Source organism: Apus apus, chromosome 1 (genome assembly GCF_020740795.1).
Source record: "Apus apus isolate bApuApu2 chromosome 1, bApuApu2.pri.cur, whole genome shotgun sequence".
Lineage (NCBI taxonomy): Eukaryota > Metazoa > Chordata > Aves > Apodiformes > Apodidae > Apus > Apus apus.
In genome coordinates this window covers 97,926,013-97,943,524 of record NC_067282.1, presented here as the reverse complement: position 1 = coordinate 97,943,524, position 17,512 = coordinate 97,926,013, and the positions used below count along the sequence as shown (strand labels likewise).

Here is a 17,512-nt window from a genome sequence, read left to right as displayed (position 1 = left end):
GGCAAAGCATCTAACACTAATGATACAGCCATAAGAATACCCAAAACAATTATTTTATTTGATATTTAGTTAAGTATATCGACTTTTTTTTTTTACTCTAGAAATACAGATATTTTTAAACATTAAAAAAAAAAATGTTTTTTTACTTTCATTAAATGCATATTAAATCTAACAAGTACTGAGAATCTATTTTGATGATTTTTCCAAAACGATGGTCAGATCGTCACAGAAGTGCATTCTTCTTTCTGCTCTTGCTCCGTATGCAGGCATGTGCATCTCCCTAAGAGTGCCTTAACAATTACTACATTTTTACTTGTTAAAATGTGTCCAAGCTAGTCCAAATTACAAAACAAATTAGTCCTTTTGCACCCTCTCTGCATTTTGAGTTTTGAAGTTGATTGGTAGCTGGCAAAAGTGAGCAATCTGCTTTCATAAGGTTCATTATTGGGTCAGTACCAACAATGTATTAAAATAATTTTTTATTTTCTTCACTCCTGAAAAGTTTCCAGAATTCACACATAAGAAAAATAATTCGCTATTACATTGTTTTCACAAGCATTATAAAGCTCTAAAGCTTCATTCTTTTCCACTGTTAGAACTTATCAAAGCAGTTTGCCTGGTAACTTCCACAGCTGACATCCAAAGATGAATGTGCAAGAGTAAACTATTGTTTTGGAGAAGTCAGGCATAACCAGTTCTCAAAAAGCCTTTAAAAATCCTGTGTTTAAGGTTATGTAAGCGAGGGTAGGAGGATTATGTTTTGTTCCTGATAGTAATTCATGAAATGCTTGCTAAATTGTAATGTTAGGGAAAACTGGGTATTCTATTAATTTTAAAATGCAGTAGCACTTAAAAAATTTGAAACATTATACCACAAAAGGTTATTAAGACATTTAGATCTGAACGTACTCAGAGCATATTTTTCAAAATCTTTTCAAATTCTTGAAGCAGTGCTTAAGCTGTATAGTGGACAGGCTCCAAAGCATGATCTGGGTAGTCAGAAGAGTAGGTTTTTCTCCTCTCCTAGCTTTTAATACAATGCCTCTACTGCTGTCCCAAAGGTAAGGGCAAACAAACAGACATAATCCCACACTCCTATTTGCACTGAGGAGGTGACCAAAAGCCTTTCACCCTTACACAAATGTTGCACTAGAGCATGCATGTCTGATGACCCCATGCCAAGTATGGATGAACAGCAAAAGCCACTGGGAAGATTTTAAATGATGCTGTTTTTCCTGACTTCACTGTCTTAAGCACCATACAAGCTGAGTAAAAGTACCACTAGCTGCATCTTTAGATTCAGAAATGTCAATGTCATAGTTAAATAATTTGTTACAAATACATTTTAAAAATTATTAAATGAATCCTGTTGATTCCAACACTATCTCCTTATGCAAGGACATGGTGGGGGGTGGGGTGGGTGTTGGTTTGGGTTTTGGGGGCTTTTTATTTTGTAGGGTTTTTTTAGGAAAACTAATTAACACTGAAAAATGCATTAGAAAACTTTAAATGGGTTGAAAGGCTTTATTTCATTAATAAAAACACTGATACATAACATTCAATCACATTTTTTTTTCGTATTGGCTAAACATAATCCCAAAACAATTTTTAAAAAAAATTAACATTAAAAAAACCCCAAGCGATTCATGCACACATACACACAATGTCTCATGACCTTTTGAACTAGTTTCTAAATGCAGTGCTAATTATGGAGGGCCCCTAACCCCTTCCTTCCTGCAGGAAGGCAAAGGACCTGAAATAACATACCAGATGCATTCCACTGTACACAGAAGGAAGCTGAACCAGAATTGTCAAAGCCCAGCAGAAGAGGGAAAGGTGTCCTCTAGAGCTTTGCTCCGGCTCATATTAAAAAAAAAAAAGAAAAGAAGGAAGTTTGGAAAAAGAACTTTATAAACCACCCATGCATTTTACAGGACAGCAATGCCAGGGTTGCAGACACCACTGTGGCATGGAAGATAATGCAGCTTTGTTGCTATGCTACAGACATGGTATTAGGAAGAATTCTGCCTGCCTTTAAATTCAAAATATTGGGGCTGTTTCCTGTATCCAAATACAGCGAGAAAGCTTTACTCCAAAACAGAAAATTATTTTCCCTCCTCCTTCTGCTTGCTGCCTTTCAGACATTTCAATCACTAACTTGCCTTTTTACATTTATACAGCAGTTTCAGGCTTTCCTGGACTGCCATCAATGTATGCTAAAGCCCTTGGAAATGTAGTACCCTGAAGGAACTGCACTATCTTCTACTTTCTTAACACGGAGCTTGAGAAGGCTGACCAGACCTTTCCTCCCAAACACGGAAGGAAATTGTTTGAGTGATCCTCACTTGGGAAGCAGAAAAAAAACGTCAGCTATCAATAAAAGGAGGAAAAAAATCAAGTGTTCAATGAGTTTTAAAAGTCAGAGAGGAAAAACTAGCCAGCCATCTGTATTTAACAACTGAGCGAGTCTCTTAAGGCATGATTCTGCAAATGTGTCCTCTAGTACCGCTTGCCACCGAATACAATCCCACCTTTGGGTGAAACTGTCATACAGCAAAGAAACTGCAAATCTCCCCCATCTTCCAACTTAAAAATACAAATCAAACACTTTTACATTCTGATGAATATATACCATGACATGGTTCTCCCATCAATCAGTGTTCATGTTGGTCAAAATAGACATGAGGTTCTATAAATAGCAATGCTATTCTTTGAAAACTGACCACCAAACTGGAAAACAAAGGAAAGATAAAATAAATCTGAAGGAATATTAACTGACATCCAAATGAAGTAGCAAAGATTATCTCAGACCTAGTCTCATGAAAGACAACTGTTCCTTTTTTTTTTTTTTTTTTTTTTAAATTCACTTAAAACGGTGATCATGAAAATGTAGTTGAGGTCTCCATGGATTACTGGGATTCCTTCAGCTGAAAGGATGTAGCATGATAGCTACAACTTTATTACAAACCACAAGCCAACAAGTAATTCCAACACCACCTGAAAGAGATAAAACATCTTTTAAGTCATTGCATCAATAACCCTGAAGCACACAAACTTCTGAAAACAACTTTGGAAGTGTAAAAAATAGAAGCATAAAAGTTATGACATGGTGAACAGGCACAAAACATCTTATTTATTTACAACTGTCTCATCAAGGGATGGCAGCTAACTCCATGCTCATCCCAAGAATAGCTAAAGATTGTCTGGGGAAAAGAGTGCCAAATAACTCAAAAAAGGGCCAACCTGTGGCTTCAGGGAGACCTATAAGGTCTTCCAATACCTAAAGGGGTCCTACAGGAAAGACAGGGAGAAATGTTTTACCAGAGAGTGCAGTGATAGGACAAGGGTAATGGTTTTAAACTGAAAGAGGAGAGATTTAGGTTAGACATCAGGAAGAAATTCTTCACCGTGAAGGTAGTAAGGCACTGGAATAGGTTGCCCAGGGAGGCTGTGGATGCCCCCTCCCTGGAGGTGTTCCAGGCCAGGTTGGATGAGGCTTGTGCAGCCTGGTCTAGTGTGAGGTGTCCCTGCTCATAGCAGGGAGGTTGGAACCTGATGATCTCTGAGGTCCCTTCCAACCTTAACCATTCTCTCATTCTATATACAACCCACAGGTAAAAATATTTGCTATATACCTAACAGAAAATGTCTAAGGTGCTGAAGTCAAAGGCTTGGCAAGTAATGGAACATTTTGCTAAAACCTAAATTAAAGATTTGTCAGAGGTAAAAAGTACATTTACTCTGAAATTTTTATCAGTCTTTTTAAAAGTATTGAATCCAAAATTCTCTCCTTTCCCCTTGCTCCCCATACAGCTATAGAGAAATGTATAAAACAACCACTGAGACCTCCACTACTAACCCAGAGGCCTTGCACTGGTGTTTTACAGGGTCCTGTTACTCCAACTAGAAGGACAAAGATTGTATTGGTATGATGGAATAGAGGGTGTGCCCTGACTGTAATACACAGCAGGTCCATATTGCAAACTACAGAGAACCATGCTACACAGTATCACAGAATACATAGTTCCTCATAGTGCACATGTGAAAAAACAACTTTTTTGATCATTTTTAGACATTTTTCTGTTTATCCTCTAGAATTCAAAACTGATCTCTTTACTGTGATTATCAGCCAAGAGAAAAAAAGGAGATTTGAAGGCAGACATGAATGTGAAACTTTTAAAATGCCTTCAACAGCTACGTAAATTAACGTTTTCCAAGGACTATTCCCCCACCCTGCACCGAAGCAGACTCTTCTTGCCCAGTAAGGATGCTGGATACAAATCACTCTCTAGACAGCTTTTAAAGATACAACAATATACAATTCCAACAATGTATTTCAGAATTCCTTCTAAGGCAACTAGGACTTAGAATCCTAAAATGAAGATTGACCAGCAGCATTTTAGCTTGAAGGTAATTTTCCATACTACACAGTCAACTCATTATGCCTGTCTCCTTATACTGTTAGCTTAGAGCCAAGCACACTTTTCACTCAGAAACAAGTGTCTGCAACCTGTGATATTGTTCTGATCACGAATCCGTTATATTGCCCAAAAGAAAAGGATTTAAGTAGGTAAAAACACAACAAAAGTATGATGGGAAAAAGGGTGGGAACAGACAAGACAAGATGCCAGGAGAGAGCATACTTGAATTGTTCTGGAGTTACACTACTATGAAACCCCAGCAATTTATAAGAAACATACGTAAGCAATACTGACCAATTAAGCATTTGCCCATTTTTAAATCCAATTCTACTATTTCAGTGGAGTCGTTAATATAAAAATATTTCCAACATGAAATCTTCCCCAGCTTGGGAAAGGTGATCCTTCTAAGGTGAAGTCCTTACCTGCCACCCCTGTAGGAAAGGCTACCAAGCGCTCCAGTGGAGCAAGCCACTTGCTTGGAAGCACTGTAACTGGTTCAGAATAGTACTTCCAAATCAGAGAGATCATCAAGGCAGCCTGGAATTGAAATTTTTATTAGCTTGGCTAATAACACACATCAAGGTTCATTTCCACCACTATTTTGAAGCCATAAAAACTCTTAATCAAAGGGAACAGTTTCTCTATTTTGCTACATTGGTCTTAAGCAAGTTCTAAATATGTTTAAACTCGGTACAACCTTAAATTTGTACACAATATTAAGAGGTAGCAGTGAGATGTTTGAAAGTACTGCTTTCTTGGAAGACCCTGGTTCCAATCCAGAGACAAACACAGTAGTAGCAATTGTTATACTCTGATGACTGTGACCATAATCCTTGTCTGCTAGAAATCCAACTTTAACATTACCAGGACACCTTCAGGTTGACCACTGTCATCCTTATTAGCAGACAATTCTTTGGCATCAAGCCTGAACTACAGAGACAGTCTAATGAGGCACTGGGGAGAAATATGCGGCAGTTCTAAGTGGTGATTTACATTCTCATCAAAAGCACATTTTTGTTTCCAAAAACGTAAGCAAAACATATTTACAGGTATCAGAACTTTCCTGGGTCCAGTGCCATATATACATGAAAAAAAACCCAACCCAACAGTGATGAAAGGGCTAAGACAAAACTATCTTGTCATCTTGTTATCTTAAAACCAGAAACACAGAGCTAAAGTGAAACTCAAAACTCCTTCCATCCGCAAGTACTAGACCTTATCAGCAACATCTTTCCCTTCTATTTCAAGAAACTCTTTCAGTTTGGCATACACTGAGTCACTGGAATGTCAAACACCTGTGTAACAAATCATCAGTCAATAAATGCAGGAGAGAATTGTAACACTACTGGATATTTGGTTTTGTACTTTGTATTCATAAGAAAATATTTACTTACTTGTAAGATGTAGAACACAATATTTATAACCCACTTTATTTTGGCTAATTGGGCAGTTCGTGCTTTCACTGTTAAAAAAAATACTCTGCATTATTTATAATAGTGAATGGCACATAAAATTATTAACGTATTAATATTTCACTCTTCAAATCAGGACATTACACTGTTCAAAAAACATCTATTTCAAATGACTCATAGCTATATTGAAAGTACCCTTCTGCAATAAAGTGCTAAGTTCATATCTCACCATAGTTTCTTATTAACCCTATTATGAAAAATTGCAGAACACCAATATCCTAGACAGAGAAATGCCACACATAATCAAGAACACTATTCCCAAATGAGAACAGTCACTGTGGCTACTAATTTAAGAACCTGCTCCAGATGAAGCATAAATTTTTCCCTTTCCTGGAAGGGAAGAATGATGACTTTAGCAGATGCACTTTTTGCCTTACTTCATTCCAGTACACAGTTAAGACTATTCCTTCACTAAGCAAATCTTGGTCAGGCTTGGTATTAAAACTTCTCATGTCCATTTCTCTGCTGTTAAAATACCTCAGACCAATATGAAGAAGCCCAGTGAAGACAGCACATCTTTAAAGATAATGGTGGCCTAAAGTTTTCTGAAACAATGTTGGTTGCTAAGTAAACAATTCAAATTTAGTTTAATTGAAATTATTGGGCTAAAAATGATATTACTAAAAGAAATCTAAAACTGCCAGTTGTAAATACTGTCTGGAAGAGAGAGGAAGGGAGAGGGGGAGGAGAGGGAACAAATTAACAGTAGAAATGGATAAGAAGGGAAGGAGAAAAGCTGAAGGAGAAATATACTTAAAATTGAAAACACGCTTGAGAAAATGTTTTTCAGAAACTAGAAAAGTGACTAAACATTGCAGTCTACCATGGGTTTTAAGCTTGTCAGTCATTTTGTTAATCTTTCTTTCCAGACGGGCATATCTAGCAAACTCATCCATCATACTAATGGTTGAGAGTTCTTGCTTCATGTTGTGAATCTCGGCTCTCATTTGGGATTCCTGCTCTGCATCCTTTTGTAATAATCTGGATATCTAAGAAGTAAAGAAAAAGTATCAGTTTTTTATCCAGAATTCCATTGATTTTCTTTAATATCTATAATCTGCTTAAAATTCAAAAATCTGCTAAAGACTCAAAAGACTCCCGTAAAAAAAAGGCTCTCTTATCAGGACTCAGGAAAACCTTGGCTTATGGTTTGGAACATATTCTACATTTTTACTCTCTTGTTCTGGCTGAAGCAAACCAAAAAGGGTTTTAATGTCACTGCAGAACACTGATTTTCAACTGTGCTAACTATGGCTAACATCTTTTTCCTTCTTTATTTCTGTCTTGATCTCCCCATCTCCCCACTCACTCTGCTGCCTCCTGAGACCTTTCAAACCTCCCAGGCCAGACCCTGCTGCTGCATCCTGAGCTGAACCACTGTCCTCCCTCCTTGCAGTTCTCATCATCCACTGCCTGGATGACAAGCATCAGGTACATGCAGGAGGGGAAGGACCAGGGAAGCATTCCTTCTCATCACTGCTCTTTCCAGCTCCAGCAATGCCCTTTACTCATTCATTGTTGCCATTTCCAGCTCCAGGAGCCTCAGCAAGGGCCTAAACTAGTTTATGGGGAAACTTGATTCACTGAAGCCAAATTTCAGACCTCACCAAAATGAATGGCTCACTAATTGGGAATCACTCCTCCAAATTACAGATTGTCTAGTCTGGACTATAAGAAGCACAGGAATTGCCACACTGGCTGAGAGGTGTGACCCACCTAGTGCAGTATCTTACCACTGCCTCAAAACCAGAAATACAAATTTCCATTAGCTATTACTATTTCCTTACATCTCACCCATGCGCTTAAACGCAGTTTCCTTGTAACACCTCATTCGTTTCTTGGCTAAAATTATTTCCTACCAGCAGAAATGTAAAAAGGTGATCACATGCTGTGTTAGCAAACATTTACTCCCCTTCTTCCACCTTCCTACTTTATTTTCATGAGGCACCACCTGCTTACTGGTTCATTAACTCAGAGATGAAGATACAAAGGACTTAAGCTCTTTTTCTTGCTCCAAATCTTTCTAGCTTTCTCAAGACATGGGTATCTTTCCCCCACAAATCATGTTCTCAGTACTGCAGTTAATGAGAACATGACTTTGTCACAAACCACAGCAGAAAGTTGAGCAAAGAGTTTGATTAGTCATCTATATTAACATGAGGTTCAGCTTCCCAAATTGTTAAGAGTAACTTCTAAAGGGTTTTTATCCATTATCAAACAAGAGCACACTGATCTGCGTGACCCGGCAGTTATCTATCTGAAAGAGCAAAACGGCAGGTGTTTCAGTGTGGTTTCTCACATACAAGTTTGTTTCTCAGGTTATTGGTCCGTAAACCTGTTATCCATGCTTCCACAGCAACGCTTAAGATTAGACCAGGGGGCATCCTGATTAGTGTCTGCGACTTAAGGAAAGGACTGCAATTTAGGGAACTATGACGCCTAACTCCTTTAATCTCTGTATCGACTTATCTTCCTTCTTAACAGGGGAGATGTCCATCTGTCAAAAAGAAGGAAAATCGAGCTAAGCTGTCCTTTATATTCCCTGCAGTGTTCTAAGGGCTGCAGCCGCAGAAGCAACATTTAGGACACTGACAACTCGTAACTCTGCTTCAAGCAAAGACCTGCTGGAACGCGGCTGCTGAAGGCGCCCGCTCTCGGGGCGCTACCACGCTTCACCATCTCCAGCTCTGCCCACCATCAGCCCCTCCAGCTTCCCAAGGCGGGGAGCACCACCCAGGCCCCGCCACCCGCAGATGCGGGTGCGGGACGGGCCCCGCGAGCCCCCCCCGGAACGCAACCGGCCCCCCCCCCCCTTCGCCTCTCGGGTGACGCCACCTCCGCGAGGCCCTGCCCGCGGCCTCGCCCTCTCCCCGGCCCCCCCAGGGCCTGTCACCAAGACCCCCACCCCCAGCCCCCCGCTCTGCCTCGCCGGGCGGCGGCAGCGCCCAGGCCGGCGGCACCAGCCCCGCAGCCCCGCAGCCCGGCTCCCTCCCTCCCTCCCTCCGGCGGGGCGGGGCAGGCGCGGCGGCGGCGTCACTCACGATGGCGGAGCAGGAGGGCAGGAGGATCTTGAGGGCGTTGCAGAGGCAGACGGCGCTCAGCACCAGCAGCCACGCGCCGCTCTCCGCCATGCCGCGCGCCCCCGCCCCGCCCTAACGAGTGCTCGCGGGCGGGTCCCCGCGCACGTGGGGCGGCAGGTGCCTGCCCGGGTTTGGGGGGGGGGGGAGGGGGGGAGGGGGGGGCAGGGATGCGAGGAGGTGACACGGGGACAGGTGCGGCCACGTGACGGCGGCTGGCCAATCACAAAGCCGCCCACCTTCCCCCGGCTAACGGGCAGGGAGAGGGGGTGTAGGGGGGGGGGTGAGCGATCCCGCCTCGCGCGAGACAGCGAGGGGGTGCGCGCGCAGCCGCCCCGCCCGGCGGGGCGGTGCCGGTGACCGCCGAAGAGCCGGGAGCGCGTGTGCGCGCGCGCCTGTGTCCCACCCCCCCCCCCGTCGCCCCCTCCCCCCCCCCCGCCCCCCCCTCCAATCCGGCTGGATCCTGTTGCGGCGCCGCTGGCGCTGCTGGGATGGGGAGGGGGGGCGGTTTCCCTGCGCAGCGGGGCTGGCAGGCGGGCGGGCGGGCAGGAGGCAGCCGCTCCCCGACGGGCACTCCGGGCGCGCAGCAGCCGGGCGGGAGCGGGAGCCGCCGCCGCCGCCGCCGCAGCAGCAGCAGCAGCAGCAGCGCCGGGGGGTCGCGGCAGGGAGCTGCCGGCGCGCAGCTTCGCCATGCCCAAGAGAAAGGTGAAGCGGGCGGCAGGGCGAAGCGGGGAACCGGCGCTGCCCGGGGCGGCCACCGCCGTGGGGACGGGAGGGCGCGGAAGGGGAGGGCAGGGTAGGGCAGGGCGGCCTGGCTGCGCGGGGACGGGGCTGGGAAGGCAGCGGCCGCTCGGCGGGCACGGCGCGGCGGCCTCCGGCGCTCGCTGCCCGGGGCTGGCGCCTCCCCCAGCACCGCAGGCCCTGCCTGGGGCCCCACGGGGGCGGCGGCGTGGGGCGCGGGCAGCCGGCCGCAGCGGCGGCGCCTGGAAGCTTCGGTGGGGTCTGGCGGCGCTCGTCGCCTCTCCGAGACTGAACCTCCGAAAGCAGCAGCAGCAGCGGCGGCGGCAACGGCGGGAAGGGGCGGGCGGGGGGGCGGGCGAGCGGCGGCGTCACGTGCCCGCCCGCCCCCTCCCGCCCCGCCGCCCGCGCCGCCTGAGGCGGGTTGTTTGTGTTGGCAGGTGACGGTGGCGGACGGGGAGGCCCCCGAGGAGGTAAGTGCCCGGGGCAGGGCGGAGGAGGCGGCGGCCGGGCGGGCGGGGCTCGGCCCCGGCCCCGGCTGCTCAGGGCCCGTCCGCTCGCTCACGCCGTGTCTCTCTCTTTCCCGTGTCTGCAGCCGAAGAGGCGGTCGGCGCGGCTGTCCGCGGTAAGTGCGGGAGCGGGGGGGTGAGGGTGGGGAGGTGTCTTCCCGTATCGGGAAGGGGCTTCGTCGGGGCTGAGTCTCTCGCGTTTTTTCTTCTCAGAAACCTGCCCCTGCTAAAGCGGAGCCGAAGCCGAAAAAGCTAGCGGCAAAGGTGAGAGTCGCTGTGGAAAAGGGGAGGGAGAGGAGGTGCTGGAGTTGGCTGCGCAGGTGCCTGAGGGTGGCGTCCCAGTGCCTGCGGCCGATGCACGGTTTTCACTCGTCTTCGTATTTTCCTTGAGAGAACGTTCACGTAGCTGAAGTTATCATTTTCAGATGCTTCTGTCAGTACCTACAGGTACATTCCCCCAGTGTTGGGGCAGATCTCTGTTAGGCACTCACACTGCGCAGAAGCGTGGGCACTGATTTTGGTTTGTTGGTAGTTTGGTACTGGGTGGAACGACTCGCATGTTGAAGCAACTGTACATACTAAACGGGGATAGAGTATTTTCACAAAGGCAGTATGTTAGGAGAGGAAAACATACTTTAATTGCTTAGGCAGACACTGGAAAAGATCTGAGTTTCCATTCATGTAGTCTGGTTTCCAGGTCTTTGTGTGTATGTGTAAGTAAGCATGATGTGTGATTGTTCCATTTGTCAGTGTAGCCTTCATAGTGCCAATAACTGAGCTGTGAAATTCTTTGTTTCTTGGGAGAAATAAAAGAAGGCTGTGTATGTGTGTTTAAGTAAGTTCCGTTGTGGTGATAAGCTTTTGTTTATAACGTGTATGGATTAAGAGCATTTCAAATACACTACTTTAGAGCTCTGCTTTGCAGGCTTCTTCACATTTTCATTTCATTAATCCTACTCAACAGTTACTTACCAGTAATGCACCTTCATTCCAATGGTTTGAATATCAGTGCCCTCCCATTCTCAAAGTTGCAAGCCTAAAGAGTTTGAGGAAGCTTCCCAGTTTTAGTTCAATTCTGATTTATTTTTTTTTCCCCAGTGTCTTTTATGTGGTCCATCTAATTGCTAATGCTGCTAGTTGATGCTAACTAATACACATGATACTGACTTGCTTCTTACAACTACTTTGCTTCTTACAACTACTTTGCTTCTAGAAACATGTCCACAGTTTGCAGCTGGGAACAAACTCATGTAAACCAGTAACATCATAAACAATTGTAATGGTAAAATATTAAGTATACCTTGCAAAAGGTCCCCATGGAATGTTGCTGCAATGTGAATTATGTGAACAATATAATTTTTTTTTAATTGCCATTATCATTGGCAATTCAAATGTATAATTTATGTTTCATCGTCTTTGTTCTAAAACTCAGATTGTCACTATAATCTCTGGTCATTTGGAAGCTTGGTTGTTGTTACTGTAAAAATCTCTTTTGTTCTGATTGTGTTTTACTTTTCTAGCTTCAGTACTTTCTCATTGTAGCTATTTCTGAACCTCGTTCAAATGGGTTGCAGAAATGTTTCACTGTTACATACCAGTCAAATGATAGATGTATTTTTTTTTATTATTGTTACCTTTTTACTGTACTTGATTCATCAGAAGATGCTTCTTGCATCAATGCTGAAGATTTTTAAAACTTCACTGACTATTTTTTCTCACCGGGAGAAGTTTGCTCATTGTGGAGTTACTTGGTGGGTTTTTTGAAGTACTAATGAAGAAAATATATTTTGACAATCAAAAGATAGACGTGTACATGTTATGAAATTGTTAGCTTAATTTGTAATATTGAGTTTAGTCTTTATCATTTAAAAAAATTGTTATTTTTCCATGTGCTTGAGGATTTTAAAAAATTATATTTTCTAAGTCCATCCTGGTTTTGTGTGGTTTTTATTATTGTCAAAGTTTGTCTAGTAGTCATAGGAATTTACTTACTGGAAATTCATTTCATTATAGGATAAATCTGAAGAAAAGAAAGCTCTATCAAAGGGGAAGAAGGGGCCTAAAGGAAAACAGACAGAGGAGACAAACCAAGAACAGACAAAGGACAACTTGCCTGCAGAAAATGGGGAAGCCAAAAGTGAGGAGGTAAAGTTGTCTGTATTCTTTGGGGCAAAGTAGCTGGATAACTTACTGTTTATCTAAACACGTGCCAGGAACATGCACAGTTTTTATAATAGCCTATTTCTGCCACGAGAAAGGTGTATGCTATTGAAACATTAGAAGATATATTGGAAATTTCTAGTTGTCCCAAAAAGAGTTGCAGGGATGTCATAACAGTCTCTCAAATTAAGGAAAAGGGTGAGAATTCTACCAAAGTTCTGATACAGGATGATGTTCTTCAGAGAGGGTCGGTTTTCCCTGCAGGGAGGTGCTGACAAAATAATACCTACAAGGGTGTACAGAGAGGATACTGCTTTGGGGGTGGGGCCCTTTTCTGTCTTTGTGGAGTTTGGTTTGTGTTGCAGTCTATCTTTGTTGTTACTAGAAGAGGAGTTCTTTCTTGCTGCAGAAGTGTTTTTGACAAACAGATTATTCATTTTCTTGGGACTGGAATGAGTTTACAATGAAAACTCAAAGCTGAAATGACTTAACCGAAGTTGAGGTAACATTTATAGGAGTCCTAGATACAGACACTGCTGGTTAGAAGGGACAGGTTGGCAGAGTGGGAAGGGAAAGTGCAAGAAGATTTACTAATAGCTGGTGTTGTTGAAGAAACTAACATGCCAAGTCAGTGTTGGCTGTAATACTGAGCTAAAATGGCTGTGTTGCTGAAGTTTTTGGAATCACTGAATATCTAACTTGAGACATATTCCACACTTTGTTCTTTTTCTGGAATGTGGACATCATTTAGTTTTAAATTTAGGACAAGATCTGTAGGGAGAAGCTGTGCCTGCCTCTTCCTAGGCCAGCTGGTAACAACTGGATGAAACACAAGTTTTCATGTGGTAACAGGCCTAGAATTAGTCTCTGGTTTCTGCAGTATTGAATGCCTCACTCATTTCAATTAGCTCAGTTGAGCTTGATCAGATAGATGATTTTTTCATTTAAATGTGATTCATGCTTCCTGTCTGGTTGTTGTGTTGAAAAGTTAACATTTTTAAGATGGGAAAAAGTGTCTTACCTAAATTCTAGCACACTGATCTATCAGTGTGCAGATAGATCTTCAAGTAGAGGGGAAGAATATTTGATTTTTAGGTAGATGATGCGTTTTGGTGGGTGAGGAAGGTACAGGATGGTATTTGAGTGTAAAAGACAACTTACTTTGGGGTAACAGTTTTTCATTTGAAAAGCTTACAGTGTGAAAATTTGTGCTTCAGCTGACAACTTTCTGTGTAGCTCTGTATTACTGTTGCATAATGTGGTCTTTTAATTGTGCAGGTAGCGTTTTGGCAGTAACAGCAAAAGTTAAATTTTGCAGTTATTTCTCAACTGGGGTCTATTTAGTACACTAATGCAGAGATGATACGCATTTATAAGGTATGGATAACTACTTCTGGGTTACATCTTCATGCTGGTCTCATGTTGGTCACGCCAGCGAAAATGGCAGGTTTAATGTAATACCTAAATCTAGAAGAGGCAGCGGTATAGGCTGTCCTGTTGGACGTTGCTGTTTTCAATCAGGACAATAGTGTCATTGGTGGTGGTGTTAATCCATGATACAGTGAAAAGCCAGTGATGACTTCTGATGACGCAAAGACTAACATCTGTGAATGGAAATGGCTTCTGTACTTCATCCTTCAAAAGCTTCCCCCAGCACAGACTGCAGTGGTGTTAGGGTTCCTCTCTAGGTTCTGCTGTAACTACACAATCTGTTCTGCTGGTGGTGCTACAAAGCTTCGGAATCATAAGTATAATTGATATGTTAATACATATACTGCATTCCTTTTTTTAAACCTACACTGCAAATGCAGTGAGTTGTCTGACTTAAGTGGAGTTGTAATTTTAGTCAGTTTTGTATGAGCTTGTTCTGAAGTTGAGGTACAGCAAAAAGAGACTTCAACAGTATAGCTCTGCTGCTACAGTTCAGTTTCACTTAATATATTTTTACATAATTGTTCAATGCAGTATGGTGTTTATAAGTCTCAGTTACTTTAAAACATGCTAAGATTTGAGAATGTTAGTGCTGCATTGAAATTTAACTGCATGAAGTGTATTTATAATGTCTTTTCTAAACACCGTATCTACAGGGATTTTTAGCTTAGTAGGCTTAAAAGCTCCCTTTTTCTGTCATGAAGGCAATAATTGAAATAGGCTTTCTTCTTTAAAAAAATAAAAATCGTTTGCAGTGTGTATTGAGTAGTAACAATAGCAACATTCTGAAAGTCATACAGATGTATCTGAGGAGACAGAAGCCTTTTCAAGACAGCCTGGGTTTACTAGGTCATTATCCAAGAGAAATAAGCAGATCATGACACCAGTTTATTAAGACTGTAAAGCACGGTATGTAGAAACAAGCCATGGTTGTTCTGTATGTTAAGTTAGCTAACTTCTGTATTAAAAATACTCCAAAGTAAGAAGCTGAATCACTTAAAAACTTCCTGCATTGATGCATTCTGTTTTTCTGTCTTCTTTTCAGCCCCCAGCATCTGATGCAGCAGTAGAGAAAGAAGCGAAGTCCGAGTAATACCGGGTACCAAGTCTTCAGCGGGTGGCCCTTACACCTTTCTTCTTGTACAATTCAGAGGAATATTTTTATCAAGTATTTTGTAAATGCAAGTTTTTTAGTAGTTCTAGAAAACACATTTTTAAGAAGGAGAGAATCCCAACTCAACCCATTTTTTTACATATTTAGATAAGTGTAAATGCTTTTTTTAAGTGGTAAAATCATGTACTGGTTGTCTGTTTTCTATGAAACCAGAAATTAATGGCATATTACATTAAGGAGAGCATTGAAGCCTTGATCAAGCTTCACGTTCCACAGACTATGAGGGACAGTTTTCCTATCCTAATAAAGGAAGCATAACACAGATCTGACTTTTGAATTCATAATGATATGTTGAGAATGTCTTAACATTGTAGTTACTTATCTGTGGTTGTACCATCAGTAGAATTGCTTATCTAATAAAACTGCTCCCTAGTGTTGGATTTCTTGCTGAGTGATGTTATATCCGTGACAAAGTTATTTTTGGTAGTTGCAGCTTTATTTTTTTCCAACAACTTTGTAGCTGTGATGCAAAATACTGGAAACCTTTATTATATCTTTAAATACTAAGTAGAAGTGTGTTCTTGGCAAAGTAATGTGTTCGAGATACTGGAACTTGACATCCCAGTTTTAAAGGACAGCCTGTCTACAAAGATGAAATGAAAAATATTTGAAATAGGCTTTGGAAAAAAACCACAACAACGTTTTTAGATTTTAAAAACTATGTCAATAAAAAATAATTGTAAAATTGTTCATAGTGTCTGTGATCACCAAAAAGAAGCCAAATAAATCTTGGTTATGAAAAGATGTTTCTGTAGTTCCAGCGTGGACTATGACAACTCACAATCTAAATGGTGCAGTTTTTTGTTGTTCTCGATATTGATAAAAATACACTTTTCCAGAGACAGGTGGTAATGCAGGGAATGATACTTGCAGTACATAGTATACTTACTTGCAGTAGCAAGTAGAAAAATGTAGTTCAGTCTTAAACTGGAATTCCAGTTTGAAAGCTGATAGCCTAGTACTGCTTCTGTTAACTTTTTTTAAAAAGTCGTTAGTAAGCATCAGATGTTTTCTCCTGACATCTAAGAGTTTGCATATGGGCTCTATATGCATAACTGCTTTAAGGGAGATAGGCAAAGCAATAATCCTCCTAAATGTTACCTGGTCAGACAGGGTTGCTGCTGTGTTGGAATTGTATTGGCATTTTCCTAAGTCTTGCCTTAAAATCAATAGAGCTTCAGATGTTTGGAGACAAATTAACCTAGGCTATAAACTTCCCCAGGTAGCTGGGGGTACGTAATGGAATCCACTGGTGATCAGCCATGGAATGGCCTGGGTGGGAGCAGGGAAGGAAGCATAAGGAAACTTCCCCTTTTGGGGCTGCTGAGCTTTTTAGGTGAGCTTACTGTGCTGTGAACAGGTGTACATCATTCAAAATAAAACACCTGTGCTGAGATCGAATTCCTCTAGTACAAAACTGTCTTGATTCTTCATTGCTGTATTTGAGAAGATTAAATCAATCTTGAAGATGTAACAGCCTTTCATCAGAAGGGGGCATATTAAGTATCACTACACCTTAAAATAAAAAAATCAAACCTAGTGAAGCATGACTTCAGTTCTTCCACAGAGTGCAGGGTTGTTTTGGTGTTCCATGTGTGTGTTTTTATCCCATCTCATTATTTTTCCTAATTGCAGCAGGTTGCAACATGATTTTATCTTGCCAGTCTGATGCCAGTCAGACAGCTGTCAGTCAGCCTTGTCTTGGGAGGAGTCGTGCTCAGAAAGTAACCTGGGTTTTTTTGTTTTGGTTTTTTCCACTTGACCAAGAACTTTTTTCTGCTGTTAAAGGACACCTGCAAGCACAGCATCTGCTTCCTGTACATTTTTGAGTGGCTTTTTCAAATAATCATACAGTTATTTCTAAAACACACTTTTCCAACTCTAATGCTTTAGTTTGAGAAAGTGTTTTACCATTTTTACCTCTTCAATATTTAAGCAACTTAAATTTAGCATATACATAGGATGTTCTCCCAACACTGGACCACACTATGCTTCTGGTCTGTTTCCATCACAGCTGTGTTCCTGGAAAAGCACACCTGGCGTTGGCAGTGGCTTTGGCTTCAAGTTCTTGGATATTCCAAAATAGTAACTTTATGCCACTTTTTCTAGCCCCTTTCCCTTCCTCCCCAAGCCCCCTCTAGTGACCTTACATGTTGGTTTAATTTAGCAGTAACATGACAGAGCTACATGGCATTCTTTCTGCTTTTACCAAGTGAAACGAGCAGTAAACTTGTAGGTAGATAGCCTCATATAACTGACTTACTTTTACTGAATGCCTACTTCTCATGTGTTTTTAGTGTGATGTTGAGATCCTACTGACTTTCAATATCTCTAATATGTTACCCACTCTTAATTTTTTTGTAACTGCTTCCTAATATTTACTCTTGGGGACAAAAAGTTATTTCTTACTTTATGATGGAAGTGAAAGGACTTGGCAAAGGTAAATCAGTGACTGCTTCTCTCTCTTGCAGGAGATAGGAATTTTTACACTGGCAAAAGGAAAGGACAGAGGTAATTCCATCAGGAGCAC

At 42.3% G+C, this 17,512-nt stretch overlaps 2 protein-coding genes across 2 annotated transcripts; one reads left to right on the top strand and one right to left on the bottom strand.

The window, feature by feature from the left end:
• Positions 1-1,510: 1,510 nt before the first annotated feature.
• On the bottom strand, positions 1,511-9,115 carry GET1 (guided entry of tail-anchored proteins factor 1). The gene is made up of 5 exons (XM_051621195.1): positions 8,935-9,115; positions 6,717-6,882; positions 5,816-5,883; positions 4,844-4,958; positions 1,511-2,997 (listed from the first exon to the last, which is right to left on the bottom strand). Exons 1-5 carry the CDS (start codon positions 9,022-9,024, stop codon positions 2,924-2,926), a joined length of 513 nt encoding a protein of 170 aa, XP_051477155.1. The 5' UTR covers positions 9,025-9,115; the 3' UTR covers positions 1,511-2,923.
• A 335-nt stretch (positions 9,116-9,450) lies between these two features.
• On the top strand, positions 9,451-15,726 carry HMGN1 (high mobility group nucleosome binding domain 1). The gene is made up of 6 exons (XM_051634185.1): positions 9,451-9,675; positions 10,149-10,181; positions 10,304-10,333; positions 10,431-10,481; positions 12,231-12,362; positions 14,854-15,726. Exons 1-6 carry the CDS (start codon positions 9,661-9,663, stop codon positions 14,899-14,901), a joined length of 309 nt encoding a protein of 102 aa, XP_051490145.1. The 5' UTR covers positions 9,451-9,660; the 3' UTR covers positions 14,902-15,726.
• Positions 15,727-17,512: the final 1,786 nt, after the last annotated feature.

Excerpts from the sequence above, each read along its gene's own strand:
- GET1 (XM_051621195.1), bottom strand. The coding sequence starts at position 9,024 with ATGGCGGAGAGCGGCGCGTGGCTGCTGGTGCTGAGCGCCGTCTGCCTC. Across the intron at positions 6,883-8,934 it reads TGCCCTCCTGCTCCGCCATC|ATATCCAGATTATTACAAAA; the intron begins GTGAGTGACGCC and ends TTTACTTCTTAG. Across the intron at positions 4,959-5,815 it reads TTGTGTTCTACATCTTACAA|GCTGCCTTGATGATCTCTCT; the intron begins GTAAGTAAATAT and ends TTTCAATTCCAG.
- HMGN1 (XM_051634185.1), top strand. Across the intron at positions 10,334-10,430 it reads GGTCGGCGCGGCTGTCCGCG|AAACCTGCCCCTGCTAAAGC; the intron begins GTAAGTGCGGGA and ends TTTTCTTCTCAG. Across the intron at positions 12,363-14,853 it reads GGGAAGCCAAAAGTGAGGAG|CCCCCAGCATCTGATGCAGC; the intron begins GTAAAGTTGTCT and ends TCTTCTTTTCAG.